The following is a 19,967-nucleotide window of genomic DNA, read 5'->3' on the forward strand; positions in this document are numbered from 1 at the left end:
CACCACACACACACACACAAACACACACCACCGTTACATCTAAGATCCTTAAAAGTAGACCAGCAAAGCAAGAGTGCCTACCAAGGAAATACCTCATCCTAGAATCAACTTGGATGCCAGTGCATTAGAGTAAAACCATATTAGCTTAGTTGACTTAAAAATACATAAACTTGGAAGTCACTCAGCTGAGCAATACGTGATCGGCTTCCCATGAGTTCCTAGAGGTAACACCTTAGATGTGAGTTATGGCAGCTGTTGCCTAGGTTACCTCACAGAAACTTTTTTTGCTAAGAGCTCCTCATTAGAGCCAACAAATGTCTGATGATTAAAATGGTGTCCAAAGCTTTTCTCTCTACATGCTGTGTCTGTCACCTTCGCCTTCCTGATACTTTGTTCATATTTTGGGCTGGAGAGATAGCTCAGTGGTTAAGAGCCCTGACTGCTCTTCCAGAGGTTCTGAGTTCAATTCCCAGCAACCACATGGTGGCTCACGACCATCTGTAATGGGATACAATGCCCTCTTCTGGTGTGTCTGAAGCTACAGTGTACTCACATACATAAAATAAAAATAAATCTTTGTTCAGATTTTACTCAGTTTGGTATGTAGTCAGATTGATCATCTTAAAAAGTTTCATCCAAGAAGATGTAACATAGGGTGAATTTGGCCCATCACCCTGTGAAGCTGCCATGTTTCTTCCTATCATTGTATTGGTTCATCTGCCCTTCCCTTATTTAACAAGGATTAATATAAAACCACAAAACCCTAAAACCTGCAAGTGTGAAAAAAAAAGTAGAGAAATCTTCATCACATCCTCAGTAAATGGCAAGAATCCAAACTAGACGAGACGGCCAATGTACAGAGAGCTTCCCTTTAGCTTGTCCTTGGCTGAATATAAAAGAATTCCCATGAAGGCGTGGGAAAGCTGTAGCTGTGGATTGTCCCCCTTTCCATCTGAGGGAACTCTCCAGAAAGAAAACCTATTCTACACATTTGCATCACCCACAGAACCATACTAAAGAAAGCTTCTATGAGGGGCATACTTTAAGTCTTCAAGCTAGGATCATGTTTTTATTTGATAACAAAACCCACATGGGAGAAAAACTCTTCCTTTCTTTACAAGGGAATGAGGACTGATATGAAAAGGAATCACCAATGGGAGACGTGGCCTCTGAATGTGTCCTGAAGTCAGCATCATTCCCACACTAGATAAGAACACTAGATAGATAAAGGCTGGGTGAGACACTCACTCGCTGGGTTTATCTGTATTGGCCTTTAATTTATATTTATAAGAAAACAGCAAGGAAGGAATGTATCTAGGTGAAGTTAGGAAACCAAGTCATATGTGTATATACATATATATGTATGTATACACACACACACAAAACATATACATATAGTGTATCACAGACACACACACAAAACAACACACACACATGCCTGTTATCTATCACGGTTTGGATCTTAGGTATCCTTCATAGGTCTTGAAGGGTTAGATCCCAGCTGGTGGCACCACGAGAGGTGGTAGAATTCTAAGGTGCTGAGACTTCACAGGAACATATTTGGCTGCTGGGGACATTTACCTGAAGGTGTGGGAAAACATTCCCATGTTTTCTTTCCTGTAGTGGTTTGAATATGCTTGGTCCAGGGAGTAGCACTATTAGCTGTGGTCTTGCAGAGAATGTGCCTCTGTGGGACTTGGCGATGAGACCCTCCTCCTAGCTGCCTAGAAGTCAGTCTTCTGTTTGCCTTTAGAACAAGATGTAGAACTCCCAGCTCCTCCAGCGCATGCCTTCCCGATACTGCCATACTTTCCCCCATGCTGATAATGGACCAGTAAGCCTCAGAACCAGTAAGCCATACCTATTTAAATGTTTTCCTTATTAAGAGTTGCCTTGGCCATGTGTCCCAAACTAAGACATACCCTGACCACCACAGGGTAATTTCATGTGGCCCTACCCCAGGACCAGGCATAACAAGGCCAACTAACTAACCATGAACTGAAACTTCTGAAACCTTGAGCCAAATCAAACTTTCCCCCCACCTTAGCTATGTTTTGTTAAGAGTACTGGAAAGTTAACAGAATCATCGCATGACAACACTACCTTAATCATAAATGAATTTGAGGTAGTAGCAATCATGTTTTAAAATAGTATTCTGAGCAGTTACTGAGACATGAGATGTCAGTGTTTTGTTAATGCAAGTTACAAGAGCCTGAAGCTTCCACATACTACATGAAAATACCTTATGGGGTTACTACAGTTTGACATAGAAAGTGCTTTCATAAAATGTGGTAAGTTGGGGCTGTTGAGATGGCTCCACTGTTAAGAGCACTGGTTGCTCTTCCAGGAGTTGGGTTCAATTCCCAACACCTATATAGTGGCTCACAACTGTCTACTAACATCCCAGGACATCCAGCATTCTCTTCTGGCCTCTGTGAGCACTGTACTCTTTGTGTATGGAATACGTACACACATGCATAAAAAGCACCTATAACATTATTTTTACCCAACAAAGTTTACTGGTAAATTTACAATCTTTATTGTACTGTAAAATAGCTCTGTGCAGCTAAAATCAACAGGAGTGAAAGAGAAACTAAGTGTGAACTAGGGAGGTATTAGACCTCAAGTCCTAGAAAATAATTAAGAACACAATTTTGTTTATTTTTCCCAACTTTTAATCCCCATGCTTATGGTAGGAGAGTAGTGTATCAAGCCAAAATATCCCAGAAGCTAACTCCACCTTGTCATTGTTTATTTCTGGTAAGACTGGGTATATATAACTTGATAGTAACTTACCCTTTTATGTTTCTTTTTTAAAAATTTTTATGTATATAGGTGCCAGTCTTGCAGAAAGTGGAATTTGATTCATCGCCCACAGGCAGCTCACACAGCTGTTAGCTCATTTCAGAGGATCAGACGCCCTCTTCTGGCCTCTTTAGTCACTGCGTGAGCACATAGACACAGAACTAAAAATAAATCATTTTTATAGAAATATTTTAAGTTATTCTGAAGGTGAATTTTCAGCTCCCAGTACTGACACAGACAAGCTCCATTTCCTTTCTTCCCACACTTTCCCTCCTTTAGAAAGTTTTTCCAAAGGTAAGAGTTAAATTTCAACAAGGACAAAACTGTCCAAAACATAACATATAAGAACACAAAACACTGTCCTAGAATATCTCCAAATAGGTAGTTTGTGATGTGAGTAAAACTCCAAAGCCCTGGTTCCTCTCACCACCACCCCGACCACCGGGCTGCACCGACCACCACCCCGACTACTGATGCTGCCGCACTGTGGGGAGCTGCTCTGCCCCTGAACTGTGTGTACACCTCCTTGCTATTTCACTTCCTGCAAGGCCAAGCGAGCCGTTCTCCCCAGCAGAGAAAGCAAGTATATAAAACCAACAGCATCAGACATATATTTGCAAGGTTTCAATTTCTTCAAACATAAGTCTGAGTATATTTATTTCTCTCAAATGCATACAAGACAATAATTACACAGCAACAAATCTTTTGTTCAACAATGACTTGATTCATAAGCATTTAAAATTTACATAATTTCACATTGATACCCTTTTATTTTTAAATACAATAAGTAAAAAAGCCCCCCAAATAACCAATTTTTATATTTCCTATTTATCCCTCTATACATCCAAACTTTAAAAAGTTACAAACTGAACAATTGTACAGAACATATAAATCATGTTTAAAAACTTGAGGTTTTAAAATCACTGCTTCCCCAGTGTGATTCTGAAAAAGTCTCCTATTGACAGTCAGATTCCAAAGCAAACTGAAGGAGGGGAAGAAACAGAGACAGACACGAGTTTGCTGTCTTAATAGTTTACTAATCCTGTCAGTTAAAAATGGTGATGTAGTGAGACGTAAAAGCCGGGGTTTAATGTGAGGAACGGAGTTTGCCTCGGCCTGAGACACACATTTCAAGTATTTTCCTATTTGATCTGAGCTCGCTGTAGCAAACTGATGCCAATACTAATTACTTTCTTCCATACATCCGCTCAATGTCTGCCTGGTAGTGTGTTTTAAGCTCTTTACGTTTCAACTTGAAGGCATCCGTCACCAGACCAGTTTCAGGAGTCCACGGGTCAGGGCTCAAACGAATTTTCAATGGAATTTCAAACTTTTCCAGACTTGCTGAAATGAAGAAAATACAACACTAAAAACCCACATCCACGAGAGATGAAGTCAAGGCTCTCAGCAAATGGGTGCTCTTAGAGGCACGCCCACCAACACCCAACAGAACAAGCAGGCAGCAGCAGCAGTAACGCTCCTGAGATTCAAAGATATGTTTTGAAAAGAGAACTATAATAGCAAAAAACATTGAACAAATTATGTATCCATAGGAGAATAACTTAAATAAATGATATAGGTATAAAATATACAGGAAACAGTTCTGTCATTAAAACAACTCATTTACATGGGTATGCAACCCATGACCAAGCTATAGAAAGGCAACCTGCAGCACTAGGCAGACAGGCAAGGGGGCACAGGCTCACTGGAGCAGGACACACACCACACTGCACCATGCCGTCTAGGGGCTGGGATCCCAGAGGGAAGGGAATTTTACTTCAAGGATAATGAAATATTTGCAGGAAAATGGATAATGTGACCAGCTTCCTCAAGCTCTCTGCCATGGTGATCTCCCCACCATGAAGGACTATAGCCTGAACTATGAGTCAAAAGAAGCTCTCTCTCCCTTAAGTTTAACTAAGATTCTGGTAAGTTCCATATTATAGAACTATTGTAAAGTGCCATGTACACATTTTTTTAAAAAAATCTCAAATTTTTAAGAGTTTTATTTTAAAACTCAGTTTAGTAGATACTTTATGTTCTAGAGAAGGGGTTTAATAGCGGACAGCTCCCAGGCAAGACTGATGCACTCCAGCCCCTATAAGTTCAATAGATGTGTACATTTTCCCCACCTCAGTGCTAAGGATCGGTTTGCCTGCAGACTCACCTGAAATAGCAGCTTCAGAAAGCACTTTGAGGACCTCGTTTTCCATCTCACTGCTGTTACACAGCTCTTCCCACGTTCCTTTAAATCCTTTCGTTCTAGCTAGCTCCGTAAGTTCCTTTTGATTTGGCACAACAAACCCAATTACATAAGAATGGTAACTGAAACACAAAAAGGATAACTTAGTAAGGACTAAAGGACCATGCACTGCGCTTACTAATGTAACTGATTGCCTTAGCACTCTATAGCCAACTCGTTATTACTGGAAAACCCACAAACATCCATGAAAATCACACATCATACTTATCTCATGCAATGCCTCTGACCACTTAGTCACAGTACATTTGAGAGCTCTGGCAGAGAGAGTTCAACCTCTCTCGAGAAATTCTAACTCTAGGTAAAAATATACATTTTTAAAGAAAGTTTTCATCTTTTTTATTCATCTTTGAAAAGATTAGTAAACTCATGGAATCAAGGTAAGAAAAGTAACACCTGTAAGTTATATTTCTACAGAAATGCAGCAGCAAGTCAGAATCATGTGATGGGCCAGGTTTAAACCAGGCACTCAGAAGGCAGAGGCAAGTAAGGTCTTGCATTCAAGGGTAGCCTGTGACAATGCTCATTCTCCTGTTATCAGAAGAATTTGTATCATCATAGGAATTTAGTATGCACAAAGACAGGTACTATTTTGAGAAATGCAAAACATCAGGATTTCTGGGCAGAGAGCCGGTGGTCCCCACAATAGACAGGCTAAGGCAGGAGGATTGCTGTGAATTCAGGGCCAGCCTGACCCTGAGGAAATGACAGCATTGTGACAAGAAAAGGACACTTGGAGTTATTCTTAAATAAATAAAACTCATCTCTGGAGCAATGCTGACAAAAAAACAAATGACTTTTTAAAGTGCAGAGTCACTGATGACCCATGTAGAGGGTGCTACCTGATCAAGTCTAAGCAAGTATCTTAAAAATCCCACCATCTTGGAAGGGATATGGTGGTTGCATGACTGTAATTCCAGCAGCACTGGAAGGTAATTCAAGGGTGGCCCAGTCCAGAGTGAGATCCAGGACATCCAGGCTATAGAGCAAGATCTTCTCACTAAACAACAAAATCCAGTCTCCAAACCCTGAGACATTTCTGGTACTAATTATTTCAGAAGACAACTATTCCACCAGAAGCTCTACCACCTGGGGTGCACCCCAAAGTTCTAAGTTGATTTTCCTAGGACACCTATGACTATGTCAGCTGCTACAGACAGGTTACTAGGTTACAGGTTACAGACAGACATGTGACTGTGATTACTGGTCATATGACTAAGTCACTTCACTTACTATTACAGAAAGGCAGTCAGGTCTAATCTCAGATTCCATCAGTTCCCAATACACCTCTAGGCTTCTAAATTTACACTTCCGTTCCCTGCTGCCTATGCTGTCATGGGCTGTGAGGCAGTGGTAAGCCAGGGCCAGCAGTAAGCATGCTGCAGGTCAGAAGCACAGAAGAGGACTGTAGGAAGATGCTACTTATTCCCCTTGCATCTGACTGCGTCTGCAGAGCCTCCCTGTGCAGAGGTATTGAGGCAGCAGAAGAACTTATTCTTCCCAGCTCTGTCACTCAGGACACCTATGGAGAGGTGTAAAGCAGCACAAACCCAGGAGACAAGAGGAGAGCATCCCAGGAAGTAGCGGCTCACAAGATGTAAAAAGGAGGTGGCGGCCCACGAGCTGCCACTGCTCACGGCACACCCACCAACTTGTACACACTCAGCACAGACTCCACGAGCTTACCTGTTTGCATACGCACAAATGTTATCAATCAGTGGGAGGTTCTTCAAAGCTGCCTCTACTTTCCCAAGAGAAACATACTCTCCTGCCTGTAGTTTCACAAGGTCCTTTTTACGGTCTGCATCGAACAAAGGCAGAAACATTGTGAACAGTCGTTAACACCTTAAAGCACATAGAAATACTCTCACCAAGTTATTTAAACCTTTTCTCAACTAAGCATTGATGGCTGCCTTAAAGTTGAGATGACACAATAAAAAGTCAGACCCTAATCTTCTACAATTAAGTAAATTTTTTGTGGAAACAATCTTAGTTAAGGGACGTCATCCTTTTATGACTCCACTCTATTCTGCTGAGCTAATCCGCTCCTGGCACTCACTAGTACACAAGGAAAGCAGCTTTGTGATGTGATGGGCAAAGGCGCACCAGCTGGCGAGAAGAGTGACACAAACACAGCGACCACACAGCACAGCCAGCTCGTGGACTGGGACAGAATCCTGACAAGATTAGGAAGTGCAACAGGATTGGAACAGCACTGGCAAGAGCTAAAAAACTGAAGCACAGAGAGCAAAGAAAAACGTCAAAAGAGGCGGGAGGCTAACGCCGGCTGGGTGACAGAGGCCCCGAACTGCTAGCAGCCATTAAAGGCTTCTTAGAACAGTGAGGTTTCCTCATCACACTGGAAAGTGAAAAGTTGGAAGTGAAAAGGTTTGGAGCGGTGTGTAGCAGCAGAGGGGAAATCCTTATGACAGGGTGGCAGAAGGCATAGGCCTAACCGACAAATGCTGAAACAGAGGGAGAAAAAGCTTGGAGGCCCGTCTGCCTCTATCATGCAGGGAAGCGCCTCAAGACTCAAGTATCTTATAATAGGAGGCTCACTTAGGAACTAACTCAAGAGGATAGCAGTTCTCAACCTGTGGGTCAGGATCCCTTTAGGGGGTCAAATGACCATTTCACAGGGGTCACCCAAGACCATCAGAAAGCATAGATATTTGCATAAGATTCATAATAGCAGAAAGATAGTTATGAAGCATCAGCAAAGATAATTTTATGGTTGGGGGTCACAACATGAGGAACTGTATTAAAGGGTCACAACATTAAGTTGAGAACCAGTTCACCAGTCCCTGAAACTCACCAGATGTACTCAACTCCTCCCTCCTCACAAGCTTGCTCAAGCAGTAAAGACTAAGAGACACTGTCAGATAAGCCAAGCTGCCCAGAAGAGGCTCAGACCAACTGGGCTGCCAAGAAGAGACAGATGGCTTCAACTTGTCAAGATGGCGGCAAGGTCAAGCAGGAAGCCCAGGACGCCAGCCTTATGGGCTCCCAGCCATGCTGCTGCTGTCTCTAGTCATTCCCACACCTGCACTCCATTAGTTTACCCAGTTGGACTTTGGTGACATAGCACTTTAGTCTGCCGTCTGTTCCCTATCTGAGGTAAGCAGATGTTTGCTTGTGTCTCCCCAGGAAGCCTCGAATAACTTCAGGATAGATCTGGCACTAGTGAAGGTGGACAAACTACAGGACAAGGCATGAAAGGTGTTTGTCTTGTAGGTCAGTATTGACTTGCTAGGCTTTCCTTGGTTATCCTGGGCAAAGCCAGGACTAAGTTCGGATCAGAAAGCACTGCACAGTATCTTACAACTAACAAAAACAAGATTTCCCTACCCAAACAGTAGAGAATGACGAATGATTACATATCTGTGACTCAACAGCTTTTACAACCTTATTCATAATACGCCAAGCTTTAAGAACACTTTAGTCCCTCTTTACAATGTTGTATTTTAGGAATGAGATAAAAGCCCTCCTCAATATTACAAAGTTAAGCTCTTTCACTAATAAACCAGTCTCTGTAAAGACAGCCACCACTTTGCAAAGTCATCTGGGAAAACACATACTTTCAAGAAAGAATTCAGAGGCTGAAAAGATGACTCCGCATTTAAACCAGGCAGTACTCTGGCAGAGGACCTGGGTTCAGTTCCCAGCGCCCTTCTGGTGGCTCACAACCAACCATCTATAACTCTAGTTCCGGGGGATTTGGCACCCACCTCTGATCTCCAAGGACATCATGCACACATGCCGGGCACATACATACAGGTAGTCATACACATAATGTAATCTTTTTTAAAGGATGCAACGCTCACCAATGATCTTCAGACAGCCGTCAGGGTCAAACTCTCCAATATCTCCAGTGCACAGCCACCGCTGTCCATTTTCATCTTCAAAGAAATCAGTCTTTGTTTTTGCTTCGTTTTTGTAGTACCCCATTGTCACATTTTGGCCACCAATAAGAATTTCACCTCTGGGATGTGGTTTGTCAGTATTAAAATAGCCACCTAATAAACACAAAATAACGCATATAGTATTATACAAATATTCAAAACTATTAGTTTCTAGTAGTTATTAGTTTCTAATACTTAACAGATATTTTAACCAACTAAGAGTCTTCAAGGGATACAAACTAGACCCTGTGGCTAAACATCATCAATAAGCTAGAGACAAATTCTCAGTTGTTGAATAATGAATATCCATGCTTTTAGGCTACTACTTCAGTCTAAAGTCCAGCATCCTCCATGTATTATGTAAAAAATTAGTTTCTACTCAGTCCATACATCATGCACTGTCACATAGTAAATAAATAATACAACAGACCCCTCATAAAATCACATTATTATAAAGTTAGATGTTAAACTCTGGGCTTAAATTTATTGAATATATTTCTAACTTCTGCTAAAAACAATTAAGAATTTATCAAAGCCTTAGACTCTTTAGAAAGTTATATCCCAATAATTCACAGGTAACCTATAAGTCTTAATATGACACAAACATTTTACAATATTTTTTTATTTCAAAATAAAATAAGCAGTAGACATTTTAATAGAATTGTTAAAGCTATTTCCTTCCAAAATATGGAAAATAAAAAATATAATATAAATGGAGCAAAATGATTTTTCTCTTTGGAAAAATAAAATCACTACTCTTTTATCACATTTATTCTCCCTCCTCCTCATACCTCTCTCTCTCTCTCTCTCTCTCTCTCTCTCTCTCTCTCTCTCTCTCTCTCTCTCTCTGTGTGTGTGTGTGCGTGTGTGTGTGTGTGTGTGCATCTGTGTGTGGTGTGTGTGTTCATGTGCATGTAAATTACAGCATATGTGTAAAGGTCAATTCTATTTGACAACCATGTGGTTTCTAAGGACTGAACTCAGGTCCTGAGGATCACAGACAAGAGCTTTACCCCTGTTCAGCTCTAGGTAAGACACAGGTAATATAATGAACAAAATGAGCACTTAGAATTTTACATTCTAGAATATGGAACCAAAGAAACTAGAACACAATTCTCACTTCAATCTAAAAATAGGCTGTTACCTTCCTCCCAGTTCTTTAATTTGATTTCACAGCAAACTAATGGTGCTCCCACTCTGCCGGTATTGTAGTCCCACACTGAGAGGCAAAAGAAGAAAAATATTTGGAAGCATAGTTAATCAATCTATGACTATTTAACCCTCAGATAACAGCACCCCTATCTACAAGAGAATCTTGGAAACCAAAGTGAGCCCTGGGCTTCGTGCTCTGGTTGGCACGGGTATGCTACTCGGTTGAAGCAGTACTTTTCTAACAGCCTAAATTATTACAGAAACTGACTGTACAAGTAGCATTTGTTATGTTGACAAGACATAGTTTGGGGCTTATTAAAGATATTTTAAAACATTTTAAGTAAAGGGATTAAGAGAAGAAGTCCAACCCCCCCCCCCCCACACATACACACACCCAGGAAAACCTAGGAGACGTACTCAGGTTGATGACCATGGCTTTCTCTTCGTCTTTTCTGGCACTGGGGAAAGTTCCAGGTAGTGTGGAGTCCACTGCAGCACCTCAGAGTCCCTTGGCAATCAGGCACACCTACTCCAACTCCCCAGAGTCTCTGCCCACCACGTCCTCACATTAATACCCATCCATACATGTGAATGGCTGCCTGGCTCTCAGACGACACCACCTACCTTCTGTAATTGTTCCAGCCCCAGTAGATTCTGTGAGTCCATACCCCTGACCAACGGGACAACAGAAACAGATATTCATGAATCGCTGCGTCGTTGCAGAAAGTGGAGCACCACCACACAATAAAAGGCGAATATTTCCACCCAGCAGCCTTCGGACATTCCGGAAAACAAAGCTGAAAGTAGCAACAGAAAATTCAAGACTTTAAGCAGTGTGGTGGTTTGAATGAACGGGCCCCACAGGTTCACACTTGAATGTTTGGTTCCCAGTTGTCGGAAGGATTAGGAGGTATAGTCCATTAGGAGGAGGGATGCAGTATATGGGGCCTCAAACACCAGCACCATCCCACGTTCTCTGTCTGCCGCCTGTGGACCAGGATGGAATCTAAGCCACCTTGCAGGCCACCAATGCTCCTTACCATGACGGCTATGGACTAAAGTCCTCGAAACTACAAACATGTCCCCAACTAAACGCTTTCTTTTACAAGCTGCCTTAGTTATGGTGCCTCTTTACATGGATAAAAGTAACTAAACCAGCAGTTCCCAAGTATTTAAACTCTCAGAGTTTGAGATTAAGTAATATAATCAATGTGGTACAGCCAGTTGAGGAGACTCTTTTGGGCCACTACATCTGTCTTAAATAGTAGTTCTATCAAGCAAAGAAAATGTCATTTACTCTTAATTAATTTTCATGTGATATTAAATCATCATATATAATTGTTTATTGTGAACAAGTGGACTGTGCCACAGCACAGCACTGCTAACGCCGAGTGAGACCACACCCTGTGAACTCAGCATTGAGTAAGGTGGGAGGAGTGGGCCAGCGCCCGAAACCATGGAAGACTGTTAAGCATTTTGAAAGGGATTAAGACTCAATGGCAGCCACATGAGAAGCTGCACTGAGGCAGATGTGGTGCCTGTGCCCCTTCAATCTGACGCTTTGCCCATTCAGCCATCCAGTCTTCATCTTAGTACTCAGAAGGCAGAGGCAGGGGAATCCCTGCATTCCCAGGGAAACTCTGTCTTAAGATTGTGTGTGTGTGTGTGTGTGTGTGTGTGTGTGAGAGAGAGAGAGAGAGAGAGAGAGAGAGAGAGAGAGAGACCGAGAGACAGAGACAGAGAGACAGAGATAGAGAGACAGAGAAGAGAGAGACAGACAGACAGAGAGACAGACAGAGAGACAGGCAGAGAGACACAGGAGACAGAGAGACACAGCAAGACAGAGAGAGACAGAGAGCCACAGCAAGGGAGCGAGACAGCAAGAGCACACATGCACACAGAGGCCAGAAGCCATAGCGTGTCCAACCACACTCTCCCTCCGCCCACCCTTTTGCCCTCCAGCCTCCAGCTCTGAACTCTGGATTCCCCTCCCCTTGCTTCCCAACAGCAGAGATTATGGGCCTGTGTCACCACACCCATCTTAAAGTAAATGTACTACTTATAACTGCCTCGCTTCCCTTGGATGTTGATGTGAACTCTGTTGATGACTGGTCTCTGTTGAGAACTGGTGTTACTCACCGGTCACACAGTGGAGTACTACACCCCTTTGAAATCTGTTCCATCTTATAATTATATGCCAAAATAAACAGGTTTCGTTGAAAAGCACTCATTTCATTCACTTTATTCATGACATTTTTGTAGATCCGATCCATGATTTCCTAGATGCATAAATGAGTTCATTAAGCATATGAGTGATCTTCACATTTAAATCCCACCCGTACGACTAACACTTGTAATCATTGTCTGTATGACGTAGGACAATGCGTGGTAGAGGCTGGAGGACAGTGGCATGGACTTGAGTCTCTCCTTCCATGGCTTCTAGGAATTGAACTCAGGTCCTCAGACTTGCATAACAAGCACCTTACCCATTCAGCTACCCCACTGCCAAAACATGAAATCATCTCTAAGATGTATTTTATCAGAACTAAAAGTCTTAGATCAAATAACAATGTTTTAAATGAAGTGCTATTGCCACCCACGACCTGTAGCTGACAGATCTTCTGTGGCGGGCAGTTCTTACCGGGACAGCGGCCATCAGTGTTGGCATCAACACGGATGTGTCGCCTTTGCTTCCTTTCTTTATTTTTGAAGACTATAGAACAGAAAAAAAAAAAAAACTACATTAAGATCTTTAACTTAAAAGCGTAATGACATTCTTAGCTCAAAGGCAAATATTTACTCCTTCAGTGTAGTTATATTCTAGACATACAAGGCAAATAAGTTTATTTTAAAACAACTGAAAATACAATGTAAACTGATAGGGAAAACATGTTAAAAATATTAGTATTTCGAGTCGCAGGTAATGTGATTTACCTGATCTGCTAATGTCTGTGGTGAAGAGTAACCGATTCGGCATCCATGAGAAAGACACACAAGCTCAGCGCTTAATTCTAGAACATGTGCCAGGGGCAAATACCCGATGTATACATCTCCCTCTCTGAAAGAAAGGCAGATGAGAGCAAAGGTTAAAGCGGAAACTTTAGATCTTTGGAAAGATCTTTGGAAAGTTAGTTATGTCAAATGATGTTTTGCTGGGACACATGGATTCTTGAGGAAGGAGTATAACTATGACCCCACAGGCAGTGGGAGATGAGCTTTGCTGTGGTTTGCTCTGCCTCACTCTCCTTCCTAATGACTCACATCTATTGTTTCACCTTACATAGCACTGTTGAGCTCAACTGTGGCTAGGCTGCCTTTGAGAGAAACTTGCCCGAGCACTGCTCATGCAGTTCCTGAAGCTGCTTGCCACTTCAGCGAGCGTTGTTGTTTCTCTATGGTTCAACTACAGCTGCTGGTTCGTGCCTGGTGCCTGCCTGCTGAGAGGACTGAACTGCGGCTGCCAGTCTGTGTGTGCTGTCTACCTGCCTAGGGAACTGGTCTGCAGCTGCTGAGTCATATTTGGTATTTGATATAGTACAAAACTGCTAAGACAGAAGATGGAGCTTAGCCCTGAAAGAGCTCTTGCTGAACAGGTCCACTTTCCCCACATCCTAATAACTTTTCTCTTCCACTGCCTCTGCTGGGTGGTGAGCTAGAGAGGTTGAACCCTAATTAAAAAAGAAGGTTGCAAAAAAATAAAAATTATGCCTACAAAAGGTCATGGGAGCTGTCTGCCAGAAGTGGCTACAGCATGCTTACAGACACATGGAGCACAGCTGAGCACCTAAGTCCCTGCTGATAGGGTAGAGATAAAACAGACAGAAAAAACAACTACAACCCAACCCAAAACCAAGGAGGCAGGCACTTTCAGAATGTGGTCTGTTGCAGAAGCAAAGTGCTAAGGCACAAGAAAAGAGGAGATAAACTCTGGAGTTAGCTGGTGTCTGGTGTCTCTCACAGAACAGCCATGGCATGCCTATTCTAGGAGTTGGAGCTAGTAATAAATCCAAAAGTATACCTAAATATACAGGAAAATGTTTCATATTTGTTTATGAATGGCCCCGTATCTACAACATGAAGAGAAACTGAGTAGAGTCGCAAGGGAAAGTGCAGCTCAAGTATCCCAGCTCTCCTCCCAAGCTCAGCTCCACAGCTAACTGCCCATGACTGCCCATGACTGAGTACCTGATGTCTGCACAAGGGTACAGTGACAGCCAAGCAGCACACTAACACAGTCATCGGGTGCTGACTCCATCTCTCAAGGCCTGCCGGAACGCCTCTAACCCCGTCTGCTGTCTCCGGCCCTTTTTTTTTTTTTTTGCCTACTCCATTACATTCTCCCGATTGCACAAGAGTACAACTTCAAACCAGTTAACAATGGTTAACTCATCTGTCCTCCAGAAGGACATTTATATATAAAAACAACTATGTACATAAAGAAGCAATACTAATTGACTGAAATGATCTTAAAATTTTAAGGGATTTAAAATTACGAAGTCAGCTAAAGCTTTCATTTATCAATATTAAATAATTAAACTATTATTTTAAGTCACATGAATATAACTAGGGCTCAGCAGTTAACAATGCAGTCAAACAACTTAACCTAGTTTGGTTCTCAGCACCCTGCTAGGCACTCACAGCTACCTGCAATTCTAAGGGCATCTGATACTCTAGCCTCCACGGGTTCTTGGGTACTGGCACTTACATACAGACACATATATGTGGCTAGACAAACACAAACACACACACACACACACACATGTTGACTTTTAAAACTTATTAATGTTCTCTAAAATTTCTTCTTTCATAGACACCTGAGAATACCTTACTTAGCCATCTAGTAAAATGGTACAAATGTTTCAACTCTTAACCACTACAAATATGTAGTCACTCTGAGTTTTACAATGACATACCCCAGTCTTGGAATCCTTCTCGCCATCCCTGTTATAGATGCAATGATGTTGCTGTGTGAGATCATGACTCCCTTTGGAATTCCTGTGGAGCCACTTGTGTACATGATTACTGCAATATCTGAGGGCAGTGGTTTGCTGTGAGCTTTCTTTTCTATATTGAAGAAAAGGAAAAGGAAACAAAAAAGAAGAAAGTTAGCTCTATGAGCAATTTTCTTTTAACATGCACACTGCAGTCAACGCATACGGAGGCATGAAGAATACGGGAACAAAAAGCAGCATCCTGGCAAAGGCCTCTGTAAAGTTAACTTCAGCAAAGACCTAAATAAGGTGAGCAAAGTGGGGAGGTCACAGAGAAGTAAAAGCAGTGGACATTTCCCACTACAGAGGCGATGTCTGCAAATCCACACTCAGGAAGCTAAGAGGAGATCCTAAGGTCAATGCCAGCCTAGGCCACATGGTAAGCTCTGGAACAATTCAAACAGATCATGTTCCATTTCGTAGATATGTGTGAGAGAGGGAGAGAGAGGGAGATGGGGGGAGAGGGGGAAGAAGGGAGAGAGGGAAGGAGGGAGGGAGGGAAGGAAGGAGGGAGAGAGGGGGCAGTAAACAAGCCAGTACAAAGGCCTTAAAGTAGAAAGAAATGTGCTTGGCATCTATAAACACTAGCACTATGGTAGGATTGGAGTAACCCTAAGCACCAGTGGAGCAGCACGCAGAACCACAGGCAGCCTTAGAAAGCACTGAGGAGGACTGGCTCACACCCTGGGATCAGAAGAAAGGCCCTTTTCAACAGAGGCAGGCCATCATCTGTGGCAAAAGTAACTTTGAAGCTATACAAACTTGGCTGCTATGGCTATGTAAATTAAAAATGGAATGAAAAAGAAGGAGGAGCAAAAGCTCCTCTGGATAAAGGGCTTGAACCCTTACACCTGCACGCTCACTAACGTGTCCCTGCGTCAGGAGATGACCTTGGTGGTTGTGCTCAGCACCCAGGGCTGCTCAGTGTTGCCTGTTTGTAGCCACAAGACTACAAGCCTAAGATCGACAACCTACACACTACAGAAAAGGCACAGGGGACAAACAGATGACAGCACCATCCACCTGCCTACACTCACCCCAGACTAATGAACAGTGGCTTCTTATAGAGAGTGCTCTTCCAGGATGCCCCCTTCCCTCACACCATGAGCCACATATGCATAGTTTCTTTTTCTCTTTCTGTAACTAGATTGCACTGGTCAACATTCTCTGAATACTCAGAGAAACTGAGTACCTACAACTCAATAAATATGCTCAAATATCATCAGTCCTGTTATCTCCCATAATGACAGCATTATCCCATCCCTAATCAGAATCACCTAATTTCCCACTACAGAGGCAATACTATTACGACATCTCAGAGACCTGCAGTCTAATTTTCTGATGCTCATTTCTTTGAAAGTTATGACTCTGAAAGTGTCTATGCCTTGTGTGATTTGGAAGATTAAAACTACGCAAGGCAAGTAAAAGGAGAGATAAGTGAAAAAGAGGACTCCTGGCCTCTAGCTAAGACTCTAACTCTAATGGATAAATTTAAAGCAGTTACTTTAAACTACTCAAAACTTACAGAAAGGGGGAACGGAAAATTGAATGATGTAAAAGTATTTTAATTTATTTCAAATAAACACTAGTGCTATTGGTTATTGTTGCCATTGTTTTGCAGACAGGGTCTTGTGTAGCCCATCTGCCCTTGGGCTAGATTCTAGGTCAATGATGATCCATTTCTGATCCCTCTGCTCCACCTCCTGGTGCAGACATGACAGGAATGTGCTGTCGAGGCCTCTGTTCTGCAAAGCTGCAGATCAAACCCAAGGCTTAGAGCAGGCTGGGCAAACACTGCATGTGAGCTACATTCCCAGTCCATACTTTAAGAATAAATAAGTGCTGGCATTTTCCTTACTTCTTTCTTTGAAGGTTACGTAAAAGTAATTGGAGAAGAATCCATTTCCACAGTTACAGTCTAGAAAACTGTCTTGGAATCTAAGCTCTGGTGAGTTCTAGAGAACAAGGTGGCAGAGCGTGCACATCTGGAATGATCACAACATACCCACGTTGGCCTTCACTCCGAGGGCCTGCACTGCAGCCATGGTGTGTACAATGACGCCCTTGGGGAACTCAGACCAGGTTGGAGGCTTTCCATCAACAGTAATAATATGCCGCAGACGAGGAACCAAAGAGACAATATCCTGAAGAAACACAATAACAATCATGACCTGTTAGCCAACAGTTGAGTGACTTGGGACTCTGAGGCACCAACTGATTTCTTGCTCCAAAAGTTAAATGGTACAGCTAGAGAGAGAGGCTGGAGGAAAGGAAGGAAGAGGGAGGGGAAGAGGAGGGGAAGACTCACTAGTCTGTAGCACAATCTTCTTTGATAAAGTCCTCAACAAAGTTACTGCTCCACAAAATGGACATATAAATACAGGATACCTGAAATGCTTCTAGAGGTGTGTGCATGCGTGCCTGCATGTCTGCCTGTCTGTGTGCGCATGCATAGGAGGACAGAAGACAACTTTTGGTGGTGGTCCTTAGATGTTCTCCAAACCCTCCTCAAGGTGCTCTGGTTGCACCATGAAAAACAGTAAGCCCCAGGGACCCACATGTTCTGCTAGCAACTGGTACTGGGAATATAAGCAGATATGACCACAGCTGGCATTTAAAATAAGAGTTCTGGGTCAAACCCAGGTCCTTGCGATTACAAAGGCAAGCATTTCACTTTACCTACATGGTGCATAGGCATGCATGCAGGTAAAACACACATACATGATGTAAATATAAAATGTTGAGACCAGCAAAATGGCTCAGGAGGTACATTTACTTGTCACCAAGTCTGATGACACAAGAAACCCCATGATGAAAGGAGAGTTAACTCCCACAGGTTGTACAGACTTTTCACAGGTGTGTTGTGGCACATGTAACTACATATAGGCATGCAGATGCACTCAAAAATGATAGACATGCAAAACTATTAATTATACACAATATACAATAAAAAGTGGTCATCCTTTCAACACTGGCATATTAACAACCTTTACCTATGGTCTATGTGCACTTTTTATATTCTAAAGGAAAAACACAGTATGGCTCATCACAGGACAAGTCAAAGCATCAGACTCTTAAAGGGAACTGTGGTCCTCACCTTCAGCTTTGTTTGCAAGAGTTCTTTGCTAGTGATGATGTTGGTCACCTCTGTCTCATTCAGTCCGTGAACAATGGCTGGACCTCCCAGAGTGGCATACAGTGTGACAACTACAAGGAGGAGAACACGGGTCACACATAAGCAGCACAGACAGCTACCGCGCAGCAGCACCTCTGCAAGTGCGTGTGAATCATAACGCAGTGCCCCTTCTCACGGACAGCCGGGGCGAGCTACTGCGGCTGTGCACCTAAGGCTCTAATCAGTATCCTGTCTACTCAGCTTCCTCTAACCTTCTCAAGAGTCCTAGTATTTTAAGTCAAGAGTCTTAATGTATGTTTCATCTTCACTATATTCTAGGACTAATATAGCGTAAAGAAATTATATCCATCCTAGAATGTCAAAACCTTCCTTGTTGGCTGCTTTGGAACTAAAAGGTGAAATGGGGCGAGCCCATTCATTGGTTCTCAACCTTCCTAACGCTGCAGTCCTTTAATATAGGACTGTGTTGTGACCCAACCATAAAATCATTTTTGTTGATACTTCATAACTATAACTTTGCTACTCTTATGAATCATAATATAAATATCTCTTGTTTTCAAATGATGTTAGGCAGCCCCTGTGAATGGGCTGTTCTTCCCCTAAAGGGACTACAACCCACAGGTGCAGAAGCACTGGACAAGCCAGTAAGACAGCACACTGGACGCAGATCTTAGGTATCACATCAACAAAACAGTAGTGATGAGGTCTATAGTCCTAGCACTTGGGGACTGGAAGGAGGCCATCCTCCATCACCCCGAGCTTGATCCAGCTACACTAAAACCCTGGCTCAAAAGACCAACTAAGGGCCCCAACAGTGGTGGCGCACGCCGTTAATCCAAGCACTTGGGAGGCAGAGGCAGGTGGATTTCTGAGTTGGAGGCCAGCCTGGTCTACAGAGTGAGTTCCAGGACAGCCAGGGCTACACAGAGAAACCCTGTCTCGAAAAAAATCTGACTAACTGGGTCCAAAACAGGGAGGGAGGAAGGGAGGGAGGGAGGGAGGGAGGGAGGGAGGGAGGGAAACAAGTGAATATCAAGCCCTAACACACACTCTGTCAGTAAGGACATAAAGGTAAAACTCAGTATCAGAATGCTAACCTATTAAGAAATATTAATCCCAGTGTAGTGGTGAACATCTCTAATCTCAGCACTCAGTAGGAAGAGGTAAGTAGCTCTCTGAGTTTGAGGTCAGTGTATATAGTAAGTCCTAGGACAGCCAGGGCTATATAGAAACCTTGTCTTAAAAAACAAAACAAGAAAGAGAGAAGGCTTTGACAGGTGCCATCTTACGCACGCTGGAAGTTGTACATGAAGCAGGCCTGCGCGGCAATCATCCACTCAGCCCTGGTCTCGCAGAAGATGGCGATGTTGGCCTTCGGTTTCTGGCCCAACATTTGCAGCCCATTTCCGAAGTCAAGGGCTCGAGTGTAGACATCCTCATAGGAAAGCCAATTATAGTGCCCCAGAATAACCTGATATAGCAAAGTATAAAAAACACAAATATCTTTTATTGTGATCAAAAGAAATCAGAAAAATTTCAAACTTTACAGTCAGAAAGTTATGTGAATATAAAACATGTTGGTTTCAAGTGAAGATGTATCTTAACAGTTAGCTTTGTGACACTGCCCTTGACAACCCAAACCCTATGCTAGCTAAGCTTTAACTATGAGGGGAAGGCTGGCTTTATTTTTGGTTTTCACAAGTATTTAGAACTGAGCTAAA

At 42.7% G+C, this 19,967-nt stretch overlaps 1 protein-coding gene across 2 annotated transcripts in view; it reads right to left on the bottom strand.

Moving 5' to 3' along the window:
* Positions 1–3,459: 3,459 nt before the first annotated feature.
* The window catches only part of Acsl3 (acyl-CoA synthetase long chain family member 3), a 46,274-nt gene continuing 29,766 nt past the window's right edge, over positions 3,460–19,967 (bottom strand). For both annotated transcript variants that reach the window (XM_052193098.1, XM_052193099.1), the window contains exons 3-15: positions 19,540–19,717; positions 18,208–18,317; positions 17,116–17,254; positions 15,033–15,183; positions 13,054–13,177; positions 12,761–12,832; positions 12,259–12,398; positions 10,744–10,916; positions 10,112–10,186; positions 8,890–9,081; positions 6,752–6,866; positions 4,973–5,130; positions 3,460–4,149 (exon numbers count right to left, since the gene is read on the bottom strand). In XM_052193098.1, coding sequence (XP_052049058.1) covers positions 3,992–4,149; positions 4,973–5,130; positions 6,752–6,866; positions 8,890–9,081; positions 10,112–10,186; positions 10,744–10,916; positions 12,259–12,398; positions 12,761–12,832; positions 13,054–13,177; positions 15,033–15,183; positions 17,116–17,254; positions 18,208–18,317; positions 19,540–19,717 — 1,785 coding nt within the window. In that variant the 3' untranslated portion in view covers positions 3,460–3,991. The remainder of the gene's footprint in view (positions 4,150–4,972; positions 5,131–6,751; positions 6,867–8,889; positions 9,082–10,111; positions 10,187–10,743; positions 10,917–12,258; positions 12,399–12,760; positions 12,833–13,053; positions 13,178–15,032; positions 15,184–17,115; positions 17,255–18,207; positions 18,318–19,539; positions 19,718–19,967) is intronic.

Source organism: Apodemus sylvaticus, chromosome 9 (genome assembly GCF_947179515.1).
Source record: "Apodemus sylvaticus chromosome 9, mApoSyl1.1, whole genome shotgun sequence".
NCBI lineage: Eukaryota > Metazoa > Chordata > Mammalia > Rodentia > Muridae > Apodemus > Apodemus sylvaticus.